Source organism: Platalea leucorodia, assembly GCF_965183815.1.
Source record: "Platalea leucorodia genome assembly, chromosome: 3".
Lineage (NCBI taxonomy): Eukaryota > Metazoa > Chordata > Aves > Pelecaniformes > Threskiornithidae > Platalea > Platalea leucorodia.
The window spans coordinates 95,110,186-95,135,989 of NC_138825.1; the positions used below are offsets into that span (position 1 = coordinate 95,110,186).

A 25,804-nucleotide genomic window follows, 5' to 3' on the forward strand; every position below is an offset into this window, starting at 1 on the left:
TTGCTTCTCCTGCAACACCACCAGTGAATTCAAGTTAGTTGCAGTAAGAATAAAATATACATCTTCAAGATCCACTTTTGAGTAAGTTTTAGTCAAAGTATTTCAGCCTTATGGCTGAAATAAAGTTCTAGAATATTACAGCTGGAATACTACAGTGCTATCTGGTTCCAGTTACTTTTTTCTTATGTGTATGTATGTTTAATTTAAAAGCTACTAGAATATGAAAACACATATCTGTTTTGCTCAAGTGCATTTTATAATGAGGAGCTTATAATGAGGAGCTTAGCCCTTCCAAAAAAAAAATCTTCTGCGCATAGCATATCGAGCATAGTATCTAATAAATAGAGGAACCAAAATCACTTTTGGATACAGAAGGAGAAAATTCAGATCCAGTTATGACTAAGTCCGTTTATCAGCCTCCATAGCCTGTGTCATCATCAGGCTAAAAGAGTTGGGGAAAGATTCAGCTCACTTAACAGCAGGTGTTTAGGATCTCATTATAGTTAAAGAGTTCCAGTAAGATCAGGTGAAGCAAATCCTACCTGTGGAGTAACCTCACTAAATCAGAAGCTAATACAACGGTAAATTAATGCCATTATACATTATCCTAATGATTCAGTACATTCAAAAAAGGTATTTTTTGAGGAAAGCTATTTATTTGCAGTAGACAATTTTTCTTCCAACCCTCCCCTTCCAGGTACATGGCGATAGCCACACACCAACACAAGTGATGGCCATCAAGGAGGTTTTGTTTATTTAGATATTCCCATGCTAGTCATCTGTGCTCGCACACTTCATAGGATGCATATACTTCAACTCCAAAAAAAAAATCACAGAATACTTAGTCTAGAGGAAGAAATCCACACTTCACTTGAGTAAGATCCAATAGCTTGTTTTACTTTACCACTCAGCTCATTATTTCCTGTTCAAATGCTTCTAACTTCAGCTGGCAGTTACTCAAGATAAAGACAGAATATTCAAGAGCTCTCTAGTATCACTCTAACTTCCTACATACAGGGAATTTATGAAGTCACCTCTTCTGAAAGCAAAAATAAATGGGGCTTGCCAAATCTCATTACAAAGTAGATTTGCTATAACTGAAGTAATTTAAACCTTTTCTGAACCGTTCCCAACTTCCACTGTCATTTCTTATACAACAATATCAATGAAATAAATAAGGTGAGTTGCCAAATGTAGCAGTTCCTTGAAACAGTCATAACATCTGAATTGCATTAAAAGTCATTTCAATGTGAAAGCTAAAACAAAAAGGATACTGATCTGTTTGAGGTCTTCGGAAGTTTTCTGGTAGATTAGCTTCATAGAGTAGTCTTGCTTTAGTATTTCCCATTTCCTGCATGCACTAAGGAAAAGTGGTAGAAAACAGTTAGCTCATGTCCATCAACACTTTAAATCCTGAAACAGTCAGAATGCTGTTGGTGTGCTTAAATGACACTGCAAGCTCTTAACTTGAAGACCTCTCTGCAGCCGTATGTCTTGGGAGATGCTCCCATGGCACAGGAGGGCTGCCTGCCAAGACTTGCTGGACAAAAGCTAACAACATAGATGCTGTTTACAGTGTAAACAAACCGATCCAGTGAAAGATAAGCTTTCATCTCTCAGGATGGCTATTCAGACCAGGAGGAACAGGAGTTAAGAAAATTTGTCTGGCAGCAGAAAGAGGCTTCAGACTGGAGCATACCTGGAAAAGTCAGTACTTGGTACGCCAAAAGAATGTAATCAAGAATCAGACAGATGCGTGAACGCTACCTTACTGTCCCCTACTGAAAAGGAAAAGCTTACAACACATTTTCTACAGATACAACAAAGAAGCAGCTTTCAGAGTTCCCGTGGCAAGGTACAATACGTCTAAAATGATACAGAAAACATAGCTAAACCAATTTCTGAAGTGAGTTTTCAGAACTTAAACTCATGACAGTGGAAATATAATACATTAAGAACTACTTTGATTGTAAAACATTTAAGCTGGGGCATCAAAATAAACTCAAATCCTTTTAAAAGGAACCCTGGCATTCCCTCCAAATGGAAAACATATTTTAAGATATTTTACCTGTATTTGCTCTGGGGTCCATTGGTCCAAGTTGACAGACTTGACCCTTGATATATGGACCCCAAGATTTCGATGTATTCCAGCACATCTGATGCAAATAAAAACACCGGTGTTCCAAGAGGCCCATCTTGGACCTAAGGGGAATGGGGAAATAAATTAGTTATTTTCAAAATTCCATATATTGTGAAGATTTTCTTTGGCATAATTCTATACTGACAACAGGAATAAACAAGTCTGAATACAGGCTTACAGCTGTTTCTCTAGGATATCTATTACTTCTAGCAGTCTCCATTGTTAGCAATTTTATTTACAGCTTTCTACTTCTAAGCAATGTCACATTGTGGCAGTGTGCTCCCCCTGCCCCCCCCAAGCTTTTCCCATAACTCTGATCAAGTGATAACCACCAGTGGTGCCCATGATGGGTGCATCTGGCCTTGATGGCTGCATCCAGCTCAAGGCTCAAGGTGGATTTGGGGGAGACAGATAACAACACAACAACCAAGGGCTAATTTATGGTAATGCACCGACCTGACCACAGTGCTGGTCTGTAGGGATTCAAGCCAGATTTGGAAGAAACCGGCATCTGCGGTCGGTATGCAAATATGCCTATAAGTCAATCATCTTACTCCCATAAACAGTGAGCAGCCCAAGAGCCCTGTGAGCTCTCCTGCATGGCAGTGGGCTGCGCGGATCTCCCCTTGAGTAGGGACGCCTCTCAAGGTTACTCCTCAAGGTTGAGAGAATCCTTATCACATCAGATACTCGGTAAGTGAATTGGGAACAAGTGCACTGAAACTTTGCAATCTTAGCTAAGTAATATAAAGGATTGATTGTGCATATATAATCCTTTAGACATAACCTGTTGACTAAGTCTGGGACTAGGACTGGATCCGGCCACACCTAGGCTCCTCTCTGAGAAGGAGTTTAGAAAGCAAGGGGGTCCTCTCTGAACCTCATGACTCAACAGGAGGGCCTCCATGACAGTCTTGTCTCACCCTGTCCCCGATGCAGTAAATAAGCAAGTGTACCTCGCCATCAAATCTTGTTAAACCACTGTCACATTTACTACCAAACTTTGTTATTGATTAACATATTGCTGCTTCTCTCTTATGAGGGCACTCTCACTCCATCCGCAACACACATAACATTTGAGTTAGCCAGATTAAGCTAGGAAGTCCTATGTTGTGTCTACTGCCCTCCTCCCTCCCCCCCAAAAAAAAACCCAAACAAACTTTGGAATGTTGTCTTACTAGTGACAACAAAATTTCGTGTACACCTTGAATAACCCTTACAGCTACACATCAGATGCAAGCATCATCAGAAATCAGTAGAAGTTGCCCCTTTTTCTCCAATTTAAAGCTTCCTAAGACATGCATCTGTACTTAATTTGAAATCAAATGCAGGGCAATCTTATATTAATGCAACAAATCCTTTAATACCTCATAGAGCACAGACTTTACAACAGTAGCATGCAAGCTCTTAGGGAATGATTATACAGAGATTTGCAAAACCAACTGATGAAAATATCTATGACTAAGAATGGTGGAAAAGTGAATATGTTCAGTACCCTCGATTCCTAAACTACAGTATGAGTTGCCATTCACAGCCCAATGAATTTTCTCACAGGTTCGGGTTGATTTATGAACCTTACCATTGTTTCTCAGCTGTGTTGGCATGTTGAGACAGACCTAAAGTATACTGGCCTGAACTCCCACAATGACACTGGGGATGTTTGATTTGAAGTTACTACATGGTCTCAGATTAAACACATTTATATCATTTTATTCCAGCTCTGTACACCACCACTGTTAAAGGCACTGCTTTGAAGTCCATCTAGTTCTGAGCTCTAAGGAGTTCAGAGATTAAATAATTAACCATCAAAAGCAAGAAGGCACACTGAAGAGCTGGAAAACATTTTGAGCAATTATTTTCCGCCTTTGTATGACAGATGCGCATCTAGACCGCTCATGCAACTGCAGCAGTTTGCTTTTCAGTATTAATATATTGTACGAACACTTTCCTGGGGCCTAGAAAAGGATTTTATGCCTCCCTTTCCTGATCTTTAGCTTAGGACTGTGTTGGATTGACCCCAGCCAAACACCCACAGAGCTGCTCGCTCACCCTCCTCTCCTGCAGGACAGGGAGAAAAGAGAAGGAAGGTGAGAAGACTTGCAGACTGACATAACAACAGTTTTAATAAGTGAAGCAAAAACTGCACACAAGCAAAAAAATTAAAAAAAAAAATTAAAAAAGAGTATTTCATCACTACTTCCCATCAGGATGCAGGTGTCCAGCCTCTTCCTAGAAAGCCAGGCCTCAGCACACACACTTGCTTTTTGGAAGACAACACCATAACCAAGAATGTCCTTTCTTCCTCCTCCTTTCCTTGAGCATTTATTGCTGAGCACATCATCATATGGTATGGAATGGTCAATTAGAGTCAGCAGCTGTCCCAGCTGTGTCTCCTCCCAATTTCTTGCTCACCCACCCCTAGCCTACTCATCTATGGGGGGCAGAACAGAAAAAAGAAAAGCCCTGATAGTGTGCAAGCACTGCTCAGCAATAGCCAAAACAAGGAAGCAGGCGAAATCCTTTCAGTTAGACTCCATTCTTTTGAATTGGTATTCAAAAATCCCAAGACACATTCACAGCTCCCTGGATTTGTCGCAAGAAGCCTTCCTCTTCTAGTGGAAATACTGGCTATACTGTGGGTAGCCACCTTGCTTTTAATTTGTCCTGTTCAAGACCTGAAAAAGTCAGACCACCTGATGTCCACTGCTTGACCTTTAAGATCAAAATGATTAAGATGACTGGTAGTTTTCAAAATAAGTGCTACCATCATAAAATTAGATTTCAGGTGTCAAGAGATCTAACAGTTACTCACTGAAACCAACACATCATTTCCCACATGGCACTTCTATGTCAAAACTACTACTTGTCTGGTAAGAATGAACAGTCAAGCTGTTTGCAATGTGTGTCTTGGATAGTTTAACAACTAGCAACCTGTTGACCTGCTTTTTTATTTTCCCCTGTAAAACACTACAGACACGAAACACTCACCCTGTCCTTACAGTCTGTGTAGATGTATAGTACAGGAAGATCCTACTTACAATTTATACTACTTTAAGTTTTAATGCTCCAGGATAGAGTTTTGCAGGCCATTTACTTCAACATATTAATCAAGTTTCAGCTAAAGTAGTACACCAGAAGAAACCTAATCAAAAAACCTCCTTAGCCACTCCTTTGTGGATAAAGTAGCTCAGCTTATACAATTGCTTAATGTAGCCATGATGGTTTAGAAACAAAAATTAAGGCAAGGTCTTGTGTGCCCAACAGCTTCTCCAGTTTTTCCCCCGAACTATAACCCAGGGATGTGCCTTCTAAAGAGGGAGGCCAGTTTTGATCAGGTTACTATAGGGACAGGAGGTGTTTATCTGTAGTACCTATATGCTGTCCATATTTTTATCCTACAGGGTGTTTACACAGCCACTAGAAACATTTCACCACAACAGAGTTTGTACAACTACACATGAGTTTCCTATTCTTCAGGTTCTTCCTCAGCTATGATACCGCAGATAGGCAAGTTCTACATTAATAAGACAAGACTGGAATGAGGGCTTGATATGACTGCAGTCTATCCTAATAAATGGAGAGATCATTAACTTTGTAGTTTAATATTTTAACTTAAAATTTTGTTAATAAAAAAAAGATCATAACACAACTTGTGAATTAGCTGGTTTTCTCCTGGAAAAGAACAGTTTCGCATTTTCCCAGCAGCTCAGATTTCATTAATTTGTACTTATTTCTGAAATAACTTAAGGAAATCAAATATATTTAAGCAATAAAGTAACAAATTCAGCAGTGGAATAACAGACAAACCTGAGGCCAGACAAAAATGTTCACATGTAATCTCTGCGTTTATTTCAGACTAATGACAATATGCAATATTAAACACTTCCAATGAAAAATGTTTTAATTAATACAAATCAATTACAGCCACAGTTAAGCAGTAACCAAAAAAAAGTTACAAAATAGTGTTTTCTGTGTGGGCATCAAACCAGCTGCGCTTGACGTAACCAAACGGTCAACTAAAGCTTAGTCTGTAAACCTTCCTGTGTGAGAAATGTTTAACAGTAATTTGGACTGATTCAATAAACAATTTACAGTTATCTCAATTCTGTATGAAGTCAGGATCCTTATTTCTGTACACAGGAAATATTCTACACTTAATAGAAATATTCACAGGTTTCTTCTCATTGTGTCCTTAAAGATACATTTGTTTTTCTTCAGCAAAATTTACAAAAGTAACCTAGTTTATCTGCTGTATGTATTTTGCTAGCCAAGACAGACAGACAGACATCTGGCTTCAGAAATGAAGACTGGACATTAAGAAGCTTGATAATTGCTATTTTATATTATTTAAAACACCTTTACCTCTCAGTAGTAATGCTATCTTACCTATCAAGAACTGCATTATACAGCACAATTCCAATCAGCCAATATTAACATGTAATACTGTTTCACATAAGTTTTACTACAATTGTAATTTTACACTTTTGAAAGCCATTTGAATACAAGCTTTTTCCTAGAAGAGCTGAGCTGTACTTCAGCAGCTTGCTGTACCACTCTGATATAAAAATACACTTCAAGTAATTTCTTCAGTCATTTAAGATACAGATAACTTAACTGCTTAATATTTTCAGCCACTTTCATCCTTTGCTAAAGTTAATTTAAGGAAAAAAGCCATAGGACTTGTGCTGTCCTGAAAATAACTGATGTTTATACTAGACTATATACTAGGATACTATGAAGTCCCTGAAATGCTGCCTTGGATGAACCAAGGAAAAAACTTCAGCAACCCAAAGACAGATTGCTGCTTCCAAGACGAAAATCTAATTTATTTTTTTTTTCTTCAATCTAAACTTTTCTTTCATTTCTATATTTGTCTATTGATTAGACTTTAAATTCCCTTTTCAGTTCTTAATAGGGAGTTAGGTAAGGTCAGCTGTGAAGGTGTGTGTTATTTTCCAGAGAAATTATCAAGACGATTTTAATGCTTTAGGTCATTCTTGTGAACACCTGACAACCTTCCGTAGGATGGTCTGACATTAACAATTTAAGTAACTCTTAAAATAACTAATCCAGAATAAAAACCCACAAGGTTTATTGTGCATATTTAGCCTTACTGGCAACTGTAATTCAGTTACCTTCATAAAAAGCAGTGATTAAGTTTTGATTTGAAATTTCAACACAGCACAAGTGCAAACTTCTTGTAAGAGCTAAACGGAAAGATGGATTTGAGCTGTCATATGGCTTCACACAAACTAATTTGGAGTCTTGGCTATTACATGTTAAATGGAGAATACCAAGCAACATTTCCTGCTGTACTGGGCCTGGCTGGGATGGAGTTGACTTTCTTCATAGCAGCCTGTATGGAGCTGTGCTTTGGATGTGTGACTAAAACAGTGCTGATAACGCCAATGCTTTGGCTATGGCTGGTCAGTGCTTGCACAGAGTCAAGGCTTTTTTTCCCCACCCCCACCCAGTACGCAGGGGGTGGGCAAGAGGCTGGGAGGGGACACAGCCAGGGACAGCAAGCCCCAGCTGACCAAGGGACATCCCAAACCATATGACATTGACATCGTCCTCAGCAACAAAAGCTGGCTGAAAGGAGGAGGAGGAAAGGGGGACATTTGTGGTTATGGCATTTGCCTTCCCAAACAACCATCGTGCATGCTGAACCCTGCTTTCCAGGGCATAGCTGGACATTTGCCTGCTGATGGGACGTAGGGAATTACTTTCTCTTTTCGCTTCACTTGCGTGCACACCTTTTCCTTTCCTTATTAAACTGTCACGATATCAAGCCACAAGTCTTCAAATCATAGAATCATAGAATCGTCAAGGTTGGAAAAGACCTTTAAGATCATTGAGTCCAACTGTCAACCTATCACTGCCAAGTCCATCTATACCATGTCTTCAAGCACCGTATCTATCCGTTCTTTAAATACCTCCAGGGATGGGGACTCAACTCAAGTCTTTCCACCTTCCTTCTATTTTCTCCCTGTTCCACAGGAGAGGAGAGCACACGAGAGGCAGGGTGGGTGTTCGGCTGCTCTCCGGGGCCAGCCCACCGCACCCGCTACTACATTTGTTTGCATTCAGGAACTGCACACTGACTTTTGAGTGGAAACTAGAATTCAATTAGATGCACAGAAACAGCACTAATTGTGACATGTTTAGAGTATTTAAGGAGTCCTTTATTAAAGACCATCTAGACTCCAAGAATGAAAGAAATATCTGGCCACAAAACACAACATTTCCTGGTATGTCTAAGTTTTTAGAATTGCTTGATAACTTGTGAATTTAAGAAACAACCTGAAGAGAGTTTTTTCCAGTTACAGAAGACTTCCATGCCAGTATAGTTATTGTACATAACAGTCTCCTTACTTGCATAAATATCTACAGCTACTAAAAAAACTGAGAACATTTCAAAAACTGACTTCAGCTGTTTAAAACTTAAGCAATAAAGAGCTTGAAAGTAATTTACATAATTTTAGATACAAGTCTTCACATAAGTTGATTTCAAGCCAATTTTTAAATTGCTGAAAAAGTTATCCATCTTCACATGATATTCTTTTATTCTAAAATGCACTTCAAAGTGTGAATGTTGTGAAAAAAGCATCATTTTTACGTATTCTCTGGTGAGGTGAAAGCTTTTCTCCCAACGTATTTTAAAAATTTTCCCACTTTTCCCCCAGGCTTTCCCCTCTTCAGGATATCATTTTTGATGAGGTATTTCTCCTCCATATTATTTAAACTGGACCAGTACCTTGCACGTGCTTAATGTGCGGGCATATACTTCCATATATCCCTTTCTTGCCCATCCCTATAACTCATTTAGTTAGGACCATATGTTCTACTCCATTATATTAGAAAGCTGATTGAAGAAGCTGAAATAAACATTCACAGCATTGCTGACACACCCCGCTAATGCAATTAGAGCTGATACAACGAGCTTTTTGTGGGTACAGCTGATATAGATCTTCAGGCAAGAACAATGACAGGAATGGTAATGCTGAAGCTGGTATAGTGCATTTCCAAAGGAAACACAAGACAAAGCACGTTAGTTTGTAGAAGTCCAAGGTTTAAGTTTTATTCCAGGCTGCCTGAGTTTTATTTTGCATCAGCAGATGCATAGTACTGTATCAGGTACAAAACAAGGCTTACATGATACTGCTCATTTAAAATGCTGAGGAAAATGTACTTTTATCTGCATTACAAAAAACATGGAAGCCTCATATAACTGTATACAAATCCAAGCAGTCAATACAGCGTGAAACATTGCTTTAGCTCTCCGTTTGATTAGTTTGTAAAAAAACCTTTAACTGCTTTAAACATCCCAATTAATGCTCCATCCTCTACTCAGCTTCTACCTGCAGCAAGAAATTAGTAAGAAAGGTTATACACTACCAGACAAGACTGGGCAGGAATAGGAGCACCTGTCACACAAACAAGTTGGGGCAGGGGGGGAAGAGGCAAAAGGAAACAAAAGTACTGGGATATGACAGAATTGGGAGATGTCCACAAAGGAGCAAGCGTAAGATTATTGCAGATATGACTACAAAGTAGGAGAATGATGATTGTTGCCTCCCTTACCACAATAATTCAGAGCTTCCTTCCCTCCATCAGTCCACTACCATCCGTTCAGCTTACTGTAGCTGCAGGTTAATACTGAAACACTTCTTTTGCTGCAACACAGGTGCTGCCCACTCTTACTAAACTTACACAGAGCAGAAGTCAGAATTGGGGTAAAAAGAGCAAGCACACAGCCTTTCAATTTTTTGTTTGCTGTCAAAAGGAAGGGGTGACTGTTTTACATCTCAGCAAACTACTATGAACCTTTTACACTATGTGCATAAAACCAGTTGGCCAGGGGAGTAATAAGTTTGAGACAAACTTTTAAATAAAGAAAGCTTGTCAAGACTAAATTTAAATAAGGTTTGTATTACCGAGGCACATAAAAACAAAGTTAGTTTTCACTCTACATTCTTGCAGTTACCAATTAGCAATTCTACACAGAAGGAAGCCAAGTATTACATATAAGAGCGCACTAACTGCTTTGCATCTCAATATAGTCTGTAGCAAGCTTATCTTGGGCCAACATCTTCAAAGACTTCTCACAGACTACAATTCTTCCTTTCAGTCAGCTGCACCCTGCCTGTTCTTTGACCATAAAGTACAGTGAAGTTACTTAATTCTCTTCTGTTTCTCCAAATTCTGCTGCTGGTTGACAGACTTTATTCGCCAAATAACTGGCTCCACCTTGTGGAATAGCGAATTAACTGCAAGAAAATCTACACGTCTCTGACTCACCCTGGATGGTTGCTAGCCAATCCCTAAAAACTATCACTTTTTGGCCAAGGACTTACCAAAAAGCCTCAGTGGTTGCATCAGTACAAGCGTTCCCATGCATTGCTCGCTCTTTCTGTATTACTCCCCCATACAATTCATATTGCACAAGTGCTTTGCTACTCAAGATTTCAACCAGGTTATCAATGAATATTTTCCAGAAACAGCTGTAATTTCTCCAAGCTGAGATACAGATAAAGATCACGAACAGAAGACAAGCATTCTTAGATACAGTGAAAAGAAAGAAAACAAGTAAGCAATAGCTGTATTTTGTGTAATTCAACATAAGAACAGCTAAGTAACACAAAACAGTCCTTCCTCCAGTGGGTACCCAGGGAAGAACAAAAGAACAAGGCAGAACTAGTGACTCCTCTGAGTTTCTCACCTCGAAACATAACACGCTAGAGACAGGGATTAAGTCAAGGTGATGCTAAAATGCTCAAAAGCAATACAATTACTATCATTCATTTTCCATCTAATCCTGCTGCTTCAAAGACCACCTCTTACTAACTTCATTGGAGGCTGCTTAGTTCTTTCCCAAAAAGGTAGACTCACATCCACCATCTCCAACCATTTTTGATTCACAGACTCTCAAAGGGAAGAAGAAAATCAAAAAGAACGCACACACACAACACAAAAAGCTTAATTGCAACGTTAATCATGTCCACTGACTCAGTTTAATCTTCAAAACAGTAGTAAGAAGCCAGAAGAAATATGTCAGACTTTGTGAATTAAAGAACAAATCTTCTTAGAAAGAATAAAAGATCTTGCAGAACTTGCATAAAGATCTTGAAGCAAAGGAAACTGTGCAAGAACCACAGTACAAGAATTTTTATTTGCAAATAAAATGTTCTTCAAGGTGAACTTGAACCTTTAGTCTTTTGAGACTACTGATATGGGACTATTCACCTATCACTTGATCCACTGAATTAGTTTCTGATTAAGCAGAACAAATAGCCTGAAGCACTTTCTCATGTCACATCTACTCCCCCACATTAAGCTTAATTTCTTTTCCTCTACAGTAGACGATGCTTCCTTGCTTTACCTCCATACCCAAGGACTAGGAAAATCATGCAAGTGCAGTCTTTACGTGCTTTTCAGATGCCAAAGTCTAAGTATGCATCAAAATACTGTTTTATACAAACAAAGGCAACACAAGGCCATAGCTTAAACATATCTCTAGTCTTTAGAAGTCTCTTATAGCTGGCTTAGTAAGCCTGTGTTTTGATAGTCAAGGCCAGAATTTGAGAACTTAAAATGTGCTACATTAAAAAAAAAAAAACGTTGGGGGGAGTTCAGACAAGAGGGGCTGTTTCAGTAGTTTTAAATAAAATCAAACTCAACAGCATGAAGTTGCACTGAAGGCAGGCAATTCAAGCAACCAAGCACACTGTTCCAGAGCCCAGCTCGATAATGGCTGAGATTTGTGTGGTTCAAGGTTCATTGCAGGAACAGTGGGAAGGTGAGCCTTAGAAGCATCACTTGGCCATTTTTAGCCAGTGTCTGGTAAGTGGTATAGAGTTTCAGGCACAGAATTCCCCCACGTTTGTCTTTTCTATCTGGATAACCGTTTTTCATGAAAGTCATCAAGAAATCCATTCAGCTCAGTCCTATTCAGAACTCCGAAGAGGCTGTGTAGAAGTATTCTGAATTAAACTCTTCCCCTGAACAGCCTGTCGCACCTCTAAAAGTTAGAGAAATACATATCAACCAGTTCTAATCATTCCTTCAGCTCACTTACCCATTTGCTTCAATAGCATTGAAAATTGTTAAAAGCGTTTCAAAGAAATTAAGACAGCATCCTTATTTCAAGGGCTGTATAAAGCCTTAATTAGAATGAAGATACACAGGTAACGTCAGTTTATTCTTGAGATGAACAGCCTTTTTCTTGTGCTAAATGGCTATTAGACAAAAAAAAATCTTGTAAGGTAACAAAGGGAAAGAATTGAAGTTTTTTGGCCTTATTAACAAACAGCCAGTTACTAAAAATCTGACTTTTGACTGAATAAGACTGTGAGAAGATAAGTTTGTTTTCCCAAAGTAAAAAAATCATTTTACCAAACATTAGGTGATAATGATATGATGTAAATGCTAAGTTGTTAAACAAATAAAATACAATATTTCAAGTTCACTGTGAAGTTATATACATACATACATAGATGATCACTGTTCATGTAGAGCAATATTAAGAGAAAAAGGAGATCAAGAAAGGCTTTTTGGGATTTCTTCCCCAAAACATCACCAAGGCCTCCTACTCATCTTATTTCTAAGACGATACAACTTAAATAGAACATCTTCCTCATCAAAACACTTGTTTTTAATGCAAGTATCAGTTTAACTCAGTGTTCTGTACTGAAACTTCCTTTAAAACAATTTTCCAAGGTTTGTACTCCTGACTTGGAAGTATTTCACACCAGATTTCCCCAACCATCCTAACATTGCCCAGGCAAGCAGGATCATAACCAGCTACTGAACTGTCAGAGAGCAGCTCCCGATCCTTGGCTGGCAACCATGCCTGCCATGCTCACGCTTCATTACCCAGAAGACACGTATATGGGGAGCATATGCAGAATACATGGGACATTACCACAGCAGTCCCGCCAGCCTTGTGGGATGCTAGCCTGCTACAGCACACCCTTTGGAAAGTAAAGTCACCGCCCTAAGATCAGAAATGCCAGAGGTGCCAACGCTGGCACATTCAATAAGCTGACAACTTCAGAAATCAAATTTCAATTTGGCTAAGGAGTAGCGCTCTAATTTTATCCTGCCTGTTCACTCGTAAAGAGAAAGACGGCTTGTGTCAAGAGTTCACGCGGCAAGAATAAGGTGTGCAAGCTGTCATTTCCTGTCAGCAGCATTTGGTACTTTCTAAAAAAGACAAGGTTACGTAGCATATTACAGTACTAGTAGGAAGCTTCTGGAGCTGGTCTTGACTGCAATTTTTCCCTTGTCAGCAAAGAACTGCTAAAAGGCTTACTATTTTAAGTGTACAATTTATATTCCTTTTATAAGCAGAAATAAAAGGAAAACTGGGGAACAGTGAGCTCTTACAAATTGTTTTCATAAGTTGATAGCTAAGCATCAAGTAAAAGCATCACCTATAAGAAAAAAAAAATGTGCAAATCTATGCTACTCTGTTGGGATGTAGCAATCTGCTACACAGGCACAGGGTAAAGGTTAAATAAGCATCTGCTGCAAAAAGATCTTCAGCCAGCAACTGAAGTTCCTTCTTTAACAATGACAAAAAACTCAGAAATAAGATGTGCTTGCAAGATGCATTTATAATATAGCCCATTTGCTACAAATAAGAATGAAAGAAGAATAAAAGGTTACCTTTCTCTACCAGAGAGAAATTATCTAGTAATTGTATTAATGAGCTTCCCCTTACCATTTTTACTCAAATACAACTGAAGAGACCCTTAAATAAACACTCCCCAAACTATACAACCCCTGTGCGGCCCTCAGTGACTCCAGAGATGCTCTCCCTTGTACATTCTGTATTACAAAGCAGGTAAATGTACCTTTGCAACCTCTCCCACAGGAACCTATGTTTGAAAAAGATGCAGACAGAAACCAAACATCCAACTCTGTAGACAAGAAGCAGAGTGCCAAATTTCAGGCTCTGGACTGTAGAAATATACTGAAACCATCTGTAAAGACTGGCCAGTTAGTTTATTGTACCAATCTTCTCTGCTATACTGGTTTTGCTGGGATGGAGCTTATTTTCTTCATGGCAGCCCATACGGTGCTGTGTTTTGGATCTGACACCAAAACAGGGCTGACAACACACCAATGTTTCCGCTATTGCTGAGCAGCGCTTGCACAGAATCAAGGCCTTTTCTGCTTCTCAGACTGCCCCGCCAGCGAGTAGGCTGGGGTGGGTAAGGGGCTGGGAGGGGACACAGCTGGGACAGCTGACCCCACTGACCAAAGGGACATCCCATACCATACGATGCTGTGCTCAGCATATGAAGCTGAAGAAGGGGGGAGAATAAGGAAAGGGAGGATGTTTGGAGTGATGGCATTTGTTGTCCCAAGTAACCGTTACGCATGATGGAGCCCTGCTTTCCTGGAGATGGCTGAACACCTGCCTGCCCATGGGAAGCACCGAGTGAATTCCTTGTTTTGCTTTGCTTGTGTGTGTGGCTGTTGCTTTACCTATTAAACTGCCTTTATCTTGACCCACGAGTTTTCTCACTCTTACCCTACCGATTCTCTCCCCCATCCCACTGGCAGGTGGGACAAAGCAAGCAGCTGTGTGGGACTTAGCTGCTTACTGGGATTAACCCACACCATCTGTGTTCACTACAGAGACTTATTCATCTACTTTCCTCCCCTCCATACTATCTTCCCTCACTTCCTCTGCAGGTTAAATAGACCAGACTAAGTAGATTTTTATGCTGCACTATTCACCCCTCTTCCCTACAGAGAGCCTATCTGCCTACTCCCAAACACTAATATATTGCAGTTCACAGCCCAGGAACAGCCTACCATGCAAATGCAACTCCATTCTTGGATGATCCCCGAAGTTTTACTGTAACAATATTATTAATCTTCATAGCAGCACTTTCTGTGGACCTCAGGGTATTAACTTAGCAAAAGACCATGGGAGAGAACAGGCTGAAGAGGACAGACAGAATCAAGCTTTTCCCCCACTTTAAACTCCAGTGGCATGGACACAAATCCTTCCCACAAATCCCCAGGACTTACATGCCAGCCTAGCTACACCCCAATACTGTACTCTCCCAAAGTCTCAGCAAATGGCTCAGACAGAGGAGTGCTTCAATACCCATCCTCATAGCTGGCTTTGGGCCAGTCCACAAAACAAGGTATGTGTGCTCTGGGAGATGTTTTACACTTGCTTTTTAAAAGATACAGCTACTGTATTTCCTCAGTCAGTGAATAAAAACTATAAAATAATTTAGGTGTGAATGGACTTCCTGAGGTCATTTAGGCTAACTTGATGCTCCAATCAGATCTAATCAGATCAGGCTGCTCAGGGCTTTGTTCAGTTGTCTTGAACACCTCTGAGGAAAACCTGGTGCAGTATTTGACCACTTCACAGTTTAAAAAAAAAGGAAATAACTTCTTTATATCCAATCAGAATGCATCATGCCACACAAGGCAGAAATGTGCTTTGCATTTTTCTAAAGGCATCTTCTTGCTTCCTAAAACTATGGCAGTATCCTCTCAGATGATATTAAATCAAATATAATTCAAATTAACAGAGTTAAGCATTCCAGCTTGACAGACAATCATCAACACTCAGACATCATTATATCAGCTACACCTGACTGGGAAAGGAAGAAACAAATTTACTTTTAAGTAGTGTTCTTTGCAGCTGTTCTAATTAGATTTGCATTACACAAGAAAAACATGCTCTCCTTTTTTTTTTTTGAAAGTTATTTTTCTAAAGTGATTGCTACCTTCTGTAGTCCTAAGAAGTGAAGTTGTGGCTGTAAAATATTTTTCCTCAAAATATCATTTTCTTCAGAAGCCAGGAGAAATTGAATACAATACCAAAGTACTCAGCTGCATTTAGTCTGGAATACAGAATTGTGAGTAAGGGTTCAGAGTGGAATTAAGGTTGCTTGAGAATTATCAGCTCTCAAGAGGTACTCCTAAAACTTTGCAGGATCCTCCAGCATGTGATCTTGCATCTGTTGTATTTTTTTAAAGTCTCATTTAAGACCAAACACTTGACAGAATCTTTCTGCTGTATAAACATATTTTTGAAGTAGCCTTTTTAAACAGGAACTCCATGAACACCCAAACTCCATGGAAATTACAGTGAATAAGACAAGCGTGAAGGGGCATTTAGCATCGCTTCTTTCAGAGGCTGCTTGCTATGGGATGCAGAACACACAGAATAGTGAACCAAGGCTTCACAATCTTTATTAAGGGGAATGATAGTTACTTTTTACTTAGAACACACAAGAAGCCCTCAGCAGTTGTGATGGGTTAACCCTAGCTGGCCACCACATGCCCACCAAGGAGGAGAAAATAAGATTAAAAAGAACCCCTCATGGATCAAGATAAAGGCAGTTTAATAAGAAAAGTAAAGGCCACGCGCAGAAGCACAAGAAAAAGATTTATTCTCTCCTTCATATCAGAAGGCGATGTCTACTTCCTGGGAAGTAGGACCTCAGTACCCATAGCAGTTGTGGTGGAAGACAAACACCTTAACAACAAATGCCGTTCCTCTCCCCCCAGCCCCTTTCTCTTAGCTTTTATTGCTGAGCACAATGTCATATGGTATGGAATATCCCTTGGGTCAGTTTGGGTCAGCTGTTCTGGCTATGTCGCCTCCCAACCTCTTGCCTACCCGTAGCCTCGTGGCCTTTGGGTGGAGGTTGGAGAGACAGCCTTGATGCTATGTGAGCACTGCTCAGCAATAGCCAAAACACTGGTGTGTTATCAGTGCCATTCTAGCTACAAATACAAGGCACATCACTATAAGGGCAGCTATGGGGGAAGTTAAAGTTAACTCCATCCCAGTCAGACCCAATACAGCAGTTCAGTACATTTAAAGTCAAGAATAACCCACCTAGGTATCACTTGGCAATGAGAACAAAGACCAAAAAGCCTACACTCAATGCGTCATTGGTGCCTCTCTTTGGTTTAACCACTGCTTAGGAGGGGAGCTCAAATGCACAAGCACATTTCTGCTGAAGATCCAAAGGGTGAACATTAAGTATGCATTTGCCATGTTTGAAGAAAGGGATGTTTTTGCCATCACCTACAGATAACAGACAACTGAACAAGTATCCCACAGGTACATACCCTAACAGGAAAAATCAGTCTCTATACTTAAAAGCATCATTACTGGTTGTTTCTTGAAATTGTTGTGAATGACAAATTTAAACCCAAATGACTTGAGCACACATTACAAGGAGCTCATTTAAAATGATCACTCAGTCCCAGTTGCCACTCACTGCCATGCTTTGAATCCACCTGCAAGTTCAGCTGCATTCAAGAACAGTCAGTTATGCACAATGAATCACTTCCATTTTCTTTTGCAGAAATTCCTATAGGACTACTACTGCCTTTAATTCTACTAATGAAGTCGTCCTGTACTACGAAGCTTTATCCATTTTCATTCAAGCACTTCAGTAAAACTGCATTACAGATTCTTGTTCCCTCCTCCTTAAAAAGGAGGTAGTATACAAGAAGAGTATGGCAATCAATAGCCAAATGTGGAATATCACATTCCTTTTCTCATCCATGCAAGAGGGACAGTTCCCTACTCCTCATCAATATATCCATTTCCTTACACAAAACCAGAGCCAGGCATAGCTTTGAGAAACAGAACTGCTCTTTTCCCAAATCACAGCTGCAAAGTTAGTTGCTTGGCAACATTGCCTCTACGTATCACACATTGCTGTCCACAGCTCCACTCCAACAGGGACTGAGCTACAATCTCTGCCTCTTTTTTCCTCCATGGTCTACTGGACATAAATACCTTTCCTGAAGAGATAAAGGGCAACTGATGGTCTAGGTTTACTGAGTTAGGCAGCAAGTTGACCTGTGCAGTTTTCACTTCCCACATAAATCTTGTCACCATCTCCATGAGCTACAGCTCCATATCCACCTCTACCACAGACTTGCAGCACTACGATGTTCTCTGAACCTTCAGGTTTTTCCCCCTCTTCAGATGCTTACCCCAGAACACAAAAGCATCCTCCTCCTCTGGTCAGAGGAGCACAGATCTACTTGTAAGTTTTTTGGATAAGCTGGAAACAAAGCAGGAACTCATGTTCTTTTGATTGGTTTAAGTATCATTACACCAAACAGGAACTCCTTGACAGTATGTACTCGGATATATACATTTATCACCTACTGCAAAGCAACAAGTGACCAAGACAAGAGAGCGGACGATAAATAAGGGCTAGCATTATACCATGTAATCAGAGTCTACTGTAAAAAACAATGAATATGAAATAGGTATCCATTCAAATCTAAATTTGTCAAGTTTTCAAAAAAAAAAAAATGAAGCAGTTTTGTGTGAGTGGCTTTTTGCAAAGCTATCAAGAGAAAAATGGAAAGAGAGTAATATTGCTCAAGCTCTCAGCAGGCATTAATCAGATAAGAGGCCAGAATGGGAGGAGAACAGGAATTTGTAGCAGTTTGTTTTCCCCCAGTCTTTCAGGGGACAACGTTTTTAGTCATAATACAGAGTTTCAACCAGCAGTTTTAGGATCCAGGGAGATTTCTGACACAAGAGACTCCAGTTCTAAGCAACTTCCTACCAGCTCCAGGAGGTAGTTTAAGTCATGAAGGTATTCTCCTAGCTAGATTTAAACAGCATTTCAGTCAAATGAAAGACATCAGTAACCTTTCTATGTAGCCTCTCAATTCCCACTTGCTTCAAATGGCTAGATTTGGTCCTTTTTACCTCTGGATGCACAAACCACAGCAAGATTTCTGTATCAGCTATTTCAAGAAAAGTCAAGACTCTACTACAATCTGTATTTACTGCTGTTCAGTCACTTCCCTTTCTCGTAAAAGACCTCAACTTTAAACAAAGAATCTACATTTAATCTACGTAGGCAGATGCTTGCACTGTGCAGGGGACTGTGGGGGAGAGAGACTTACATGGCATCAGCAGCAGGACTCCATACCAGCTTGTAAGTGATGCAACAGCTGAATTGGATCTGAAGTAGCTGAGATTGGAAGGGACCCCTGGAGATCATCTAGTCCAGTCCCCCCTGCTCAGATCAGAGCAAACTACAGCAGGTTGCTTAGGACTGTTCCCAGCCAAGTTTTGAATATCTCCAGGGATGGAGACTCCACAGCCACTCTGGGTAACCTGCTCCAATATTCAACCTCTCTTAGAGTTAAAAAAAAAGTTTATTCTTACATTTCAGTGGAGTTTCCTGTGTTTCAGTTTGTGCTCATTGCCTCTTGGTCCCATCACTGGATACCACAGACAAGTGTGCCTCATCTTTGCTCTCTGTCACCAGGTATTTCTACACATTGATAAGATCCCCCCAGTAGCCTTCTCTCCCCCAGGCTAAACAATCCCAGCTCTCTGAAGCTCTCTTTGTATGTCAGACACACTAACTCAGTGCCCTTTTACTGGACTTGCTCCAGTCAGTGTTTCTCTTGTAATGTGGAGCCCAGAACTGAACACAGCACTATAGATGCTGTCTCGGCAGCGTTGAGGAAAGGAGAAGGATCACTTCCCCCCAGCCACTGACAATGCTCTTCCTGAAATTCAGTCCAAGATGTTGTTGGCCTTCTTTGTAACAAGGGTGCATGACTGGCTCATGACCGATTTGTGATCCACAGGACCCCTGGCATCTCTTCTGAACCCCCAGCACCCCCTCCCTAGGGGCAGGGCTTTGCCTTTCCCTTTGCTGAACTTCACGCAGTTCCTGTTGGCTCATTTCTTCAGCCTGTCAATTCTTCTGCTCTGAGTAGCAGCACATCCATGCGGTTTATCAACCACTCCTCCCAGGTTTTTTACCCCCTCAAGCTTGCTGAGGGTGCAGTCTGTCCTATCACATAGGCCATTAATGAAGATGTTAAACAGTGTTTGCCTCAGTATCAACCCCTGATGTATACTAATGTTATGGAATAAGCTTGATTAACTGTATTCTTCTCTCTGAATAGTCTTGTTTAGCGTCAGTAGCTTAGCACTAGTAGCTAAAGCAGTTGAAGCCTCAGGCTGCAAGAGTAAACTTTTTGATAAAACTAATGCTGCTAACACAGAACTAGCTGAATACAGCAGATGCGAGCGGAATGAAGATGATAAGGACCAGGGAAACAATTCCAAGAGAATGAGGTAACTTCAGAAGGCAGCCAGCCCAGCAACAGTGAAAACCAATAAGAAATCAAGAAACCACTGACCAGAATTAAGTGATTGGACTTAGGGATCGAGTGCTGGGTGGTGCGGGTATAATTGAGAGGTGTAATCTGTGGTAGGGGTCCCTCTCCAGAAGTACCCAGCTCAAGCTGTAACCTGAGAACCAATAAAAGAGGAATTGGAAAACTTCACTCGGACCTTACATTTGTCAGTGGGATCCTAGGGTCAGACCCTGTAACAGTGGCCAGTGTGTGTAAATCTGCAACAGCTAAAGGTGACTGGCCTCCAGCTGAACTTTAAGCTGCTAATCACAACTCTGAGCCTGGCATTTCAGTCATTTTCAATCTACCTCACTCCCTCTTTATCCAGACTGCACTTCATCAGGTTATCAATGAGGAATTTACATGACAGTTTCAAAAGCCTCACTAAAGTCAAGGTAAAAAATATCTATTGCTCTCCTCATCCACCAAGCCAGTCATCCGGCTTGGTCATTGTAGAATGCTACCAGGCTGGTCAGGCACAATACCCACTTCATTAATCCACACTGACTATTCCCTATCATTTTTTTTCTTCATATGTTTTCAGGATTATTTGCTCTGTCATCTTCCCAGGGATTGAGGCAAAGCTGACTGCCCTGTGGTTCCCTAGATGTTCCTTTTTGCACTTTTCAGAGACAGGAATGACATTTGTTTTCTTCCAGTCCTCAAGACCCTCCCCTAGTCACCATGACCTTACAGTTATTGTGAGTGGCCTCAAAATGACATTGGCCAGCTCTGTCCGCACTCATGGGTGCATCCCACTAGAGCCCACAGACTTGTGCACATCCTGTTTCTGTAAGGACTCCCAAACCTGATCCTCCTCTACTACTGAGAGTAAGCCTTGCTAGCCTAGAATTGCTGAAGGCAAGTCTTACTAGTAAAGACCAAGGCGAAGAAGGCATGGAATGTCTCAGCCTTTTCCACATCCCTTATGACCAGGTCCCCTGCCCCATTCAGCAACAGGCCCACATTTTCTGCAGTCTTTTTTTTTGCTGCCAGTTATCTATATAAGCCTTTCTTGTTGCCATTCACATATCCCTTGCCAGATTCAACTCCACATGGACGTTGCCTTTCCTAAACTCATCCTTGCATACTTGGACAGCATCTCCATGTTCCCCCGGGTCACTTGTCTCTGCTTCCACCTCTTATACGCTTCCTTTTTATGTCTGAGTTTTGTCAGGAGCTGCTTGTTCATTTAAGCAGGACCCCTGCTGCCTTTGAGCAATTTCCTACTCATCAGGATATGCCACACTACAGCTTAAAAAAACAGTCAACCAGCATTCCTGGACCTCACTATTCTGCTGAACCATCTCCCAAATGATTCTTCCAAGCACATCACTGAACAGAACAAATTCTTGTCTCCTAAAGATCATAGTTGTGATCCTACTTTTTGCTTTCTTCTCTCCTCTTCAGATCCTGAACTCTTCCATTTCACGGTCACTGCAGACAAGACTACTCCTACAACTTCCTTACATCCCCAACCTGCCCTTCCTTCTTTGTAAGTAACAGGTCCATCTGAGAATCTTCCTTTGTCCTCAACCACTTGTGTTGAGCAGTGGCCATCAATGAATGCCTGAAGCCCTCTAGATCACTCATTCCCCGCTGTGCTGTACCACCCTGGTATTTGCTGGAGAGACAAGTTCCCCATGAGCACCAAGGCCTGTGAATGTTAAGCTTGAGTTGTCCAAGGAAGGCCTCATTACTACTTCTTTCCCGACCAGGTGGTCTGAAGCAGACACCCAGAACATCACCCATGATGGTCTGCCCTCTAATTCTGACCCACAAGCTCTCAGCTGGGTCATTAGCCATCTCTAGGCAAAGCTGCATGCAGCCTCACTGCTCTCACAGAAAATGGCAGCTCCCCCTTATCACCATCCCAGCCTGCTCTTCCTAAAGAGCCTGTATCTATCCATTGCAGTCCTCCAGTTCTGAAAGCTATCCTCCTCTGTGATGCCTATAAAATCATAGCTCAGTCTTAACTCATTTTTACTCTTCCATAATATCTGAAAACAATTTGTTGTTGACAATACAGTGAAGATGGATTCAACTAATCATGGGTTCAACAGTGTTACTCTTCAAGAACCTCAACATGAAAATAAGTTATCACTGAACAACTTTACCTGTTCACAAGGCAAAATCTTTTAAGTCTTGGGGAATTTAGCTGTGGCCGCAACAATACAAAGCATCTAAGTTTCTAATGTAAAGCTGAATCATGCTCAAACAAATCTTAGTGAGCCAGTCTAGGACAATGTGACACCTGAGCTAAATTAACTGCTGACTACCCCCTGAGTAATGGCTGATAATTGACTCTTTCTTAAATCCTATGGGAAGCATGGATTAAAGAGGGAGCCACCCCTCCAGGAAAAGGTACTTTCCCAAAAGTCTACTTATCACACACATATATCTAATTGCTTCCTCTGTATTGTTGACAAGGACTTCTTAAGGCTGCAGCACAGTTGCTCTTTACAGTGTTCAGACCAAAGAGGGCAGATTCACAAGGCAGTGTCAGTTTCAGTTCCACAAAAGGAGATTTAGGAACAAAGCAAAAGATTAATAGGTGGTATCAACAGCATCCTGCAGTGGCGTCTTTTTCATGTCACTAAGGAGTGGCAGAACCACAGCTTAGATACCATTAGGAGACACACACCAGTAGTCCCTGACCAAAAAAACTAGGGTGTCTTGCACTTCAAAAGGGAAGAACATCATCTCATCAATACTAATAATCACTTTTCAGGAACTGTCCCACCTTTATGGTCCACACAAAGGAAACTGCTTAGATAGCCAAGGCCTATACTTCTGAATGTAGGGCAGCAAACTAAGGACATAAGGATTTCTGCACCTGTATAATCCACCTCAGAGAACCTAAAAAGTTACAATGTAATAAAAAAGAACCCACAAGTCCCACAAATATTTTTATTAGTAGTCACAGAAAAATTTAGGTTGAAAGGGACCTCCAGAGGTCACCTAGCCCAGCCTCTTGTCAAAGCAATGCTAACAAAGCTACATGATGCCACTTTGGGTCTCACCCAATCAAGTTCAGTTAAGTCCTGAAGAATGGAGATTGCACCCACAAATACCATTATAAGGGCTTTGGTAAAAAGCCTTCAGGCTGTGCACACAATCTCAACAGCAGGAACCTATATTTTCAAACAACCCTGTTCTATTACAAGCTAAACAGATTTCCTGTGACTTTTTTCCAGAATATTTTTCTGCACTATAAGAGTCAGGAGGTGGAAAAAAATCCCTTAGAGGCAGAAAACACACCACTAGAGTCACCCAATACTGCAACACCCCGCCCACTTACAAGTTTTAAGCTAAAGCTGCCACACTCCTCCTAGCAAGAGAGGTGTCTTCTAAAGAGCTCTTCTGCCAGGCAAGACAATTAATTGCAGCTCTCAGGGCCACAACAGCAACTAATTCCTAACAAAGTTTCAGTCTCATGCAACCAGTGTCAGCAACAGGTAAGAGGGTACAGAACAAGAACAGAGCATTGGGGTAGTTTTATTCAGTAGCAGGGAATCAGGAAAAAAAATCCTGGTGATACAGTGTCAGGAGAGACTGAAGATAGTTTCTGGTCCGTTAAGGTCTTTGAAGGCGCTGCCTTTCACAAAGAGGCCAGAAAGGTAACAGTGTAATACCAGATTATCACTAGGATTTCTAGTGATACAGTTCCTTACTGTTATTAGAGGTAAAGATACATCATTCCAGTTGCTACCCTTAAGCAAGACCCACCCTGAATCAAAGTGGTTTGCCTTCATGACTCCTTGTGGAAGGATATTGCAAAGCCTCACAGGACAGCTAGCCTCCAGTTGTTCTGTCTATTCATATTCTAGTCCGTTATGGTCGTATGATCCTCACCAACCCGATCTCACAGCAACAATACCAACCTTGCAACAGAATCACACAGAGAAGCACTAGCAATCTCCTGATCCAAGTAACCTGAACTCATATCTGCTATTTGCAGCTATATTCACTGCTACAAGATATCCACAGAGCAGTAATCAGCTACTGGTTGGTTACTACTCTGTGTTTGAACTTCAGTATAGGGCTAGAAGTTGCACTTGAGCTGATGTATGGAAGTGACCTCCAATGTAATCCAACCGTGTTCAATTTCCCCCCATGTCCTACTTCAGCAGTTTCTCCACCTTAGGAGGAGGACGTGGAAGGTCTTCACCTGAGGAGGTACAGCAGCCAGCACCTCATCCTAGAGCAAGCCAATACTGTTGATAAGCTGATCTAAAGTATTCTTACACTGACAGTCAGAGGCAAAAGCTGAAGCCTTGCACAGGCTGAAGGCAGTGGGCTATAAGAGTTACCCATTTGCTTTAGGTTAATTCCTGAGGAAGCAGTACACTATTTATTAAAGTATGCAGGCAAGATTAACACAGTGAGAAGACCAGCCATCAAAACAAGTAACCAGCAAAAGCAGCTTCACAAAAAGTGAGGTTCACACACATTTAAGTTGGTCTCCCAGCCACAGAAGAGATCACATGCGAGACTTAATTGTCTACAAAAACCCCTGAGTCTAAACAGCTATAAATGTACCTGGAATATTCCAGATTTGTTTCGATAGCTAGTTTGCCCATTTCAATTTAAACTAGATCTTTTTATCCCCAACTGCTATGAGACTTTGTGTTTGAGATTTGTAAGTTGTTAGGGAAGCTAAAGTTCGGTTTACTTGAAGCCAAAATTGTAATAATTGGTTCTGGTTACACAAATTTCAGCACTGCAATCTTTCCTGTTCAGTCTCTCCCCACACTCCTAAGAGCCTTTACCTGCCACTCTTCAGACAGAATAGACCAAGTCTTCAGTCGTATACAGATATCCAAGGATTGTATAGTACAACTATAAATGTTGAAAAGTATCTTCATTAATATTATAATGAAAGTAACAAAATTTTAATCTGGTTGAACAAGCAGCAGTGACAATGTGACTCTTTGTACTAAGATTCTGGTAAGAGATCATTTAACCAGGCTTCAAGCCCTACCAGGCATGAAGTAAGTAAACATTAAAAAACAAAACAAAAAACCAAACAAAAACAAAACCAAACCACAACAAACCACAGAACACCTCCTCTAATACAGAAATGTATTCACCTTTTCTGAAGGCCCAAGACATCTGCAATTGTCTATACAAAGGTCTGCAAGCTTCTAATTATGTTATTTTAACTTTGTTACAGTTAAAAAAATTCTAAAGCAGTTGACAACTAGGGTAATTGCCTTCTTGACAGAGAGATTAATTTACAAGCAGACTTCAGTAGTCAATCCATTTGTACTAAAGCCAACATCCAAATGCAAGCATAACAAACAGAAAAGGTATGGTAGAGAACATTCACACTAGTTTCAAACATACCTCTTTTGTTCAGACACCGTTAGGAACAATAATTGGAGTCTTATGGTCCACGTTTGCAGAGACTGTCACACCAGACCAAGGCTGATTGCCTTCAGTTTACTTTACAGGCCTACTTGCTTAGATGGCTAG

The 25,804-nt window shown here is 40.7% G+C and overlaps 1 protein-coding gene across 3 annotated transcripts in view; it reads right to left on the reverse strand.

The window, feature by feature from the left end:
* SMAP1 (small ArfGAP 1) overlaps positions 1-25,804 on the reverse strand; it is a 107,065-nt gene that overhangs the window by 76,224 nt on the left and 5,037 nt on the right. For all 3 annotated transcript variants that reach the window (XM_082307249.1, XM_082307248.1, XM_082307247.1), the window contains exons 2-3: positions 2,069-2,202; positions 1,275-1,360 (exon numbers count right to left, since the gene is read on the reverse strand). In XM_082307249.1, coding sequence (XP_082163375.1) covers positions 1,275-1,360; positions 2,069-2,202 — 220 coding nt within the window. The remainder of the gene's footprint in view (positions 1-1,274; positions 1,361-2,068; positions 2,203-25,804) is intronic.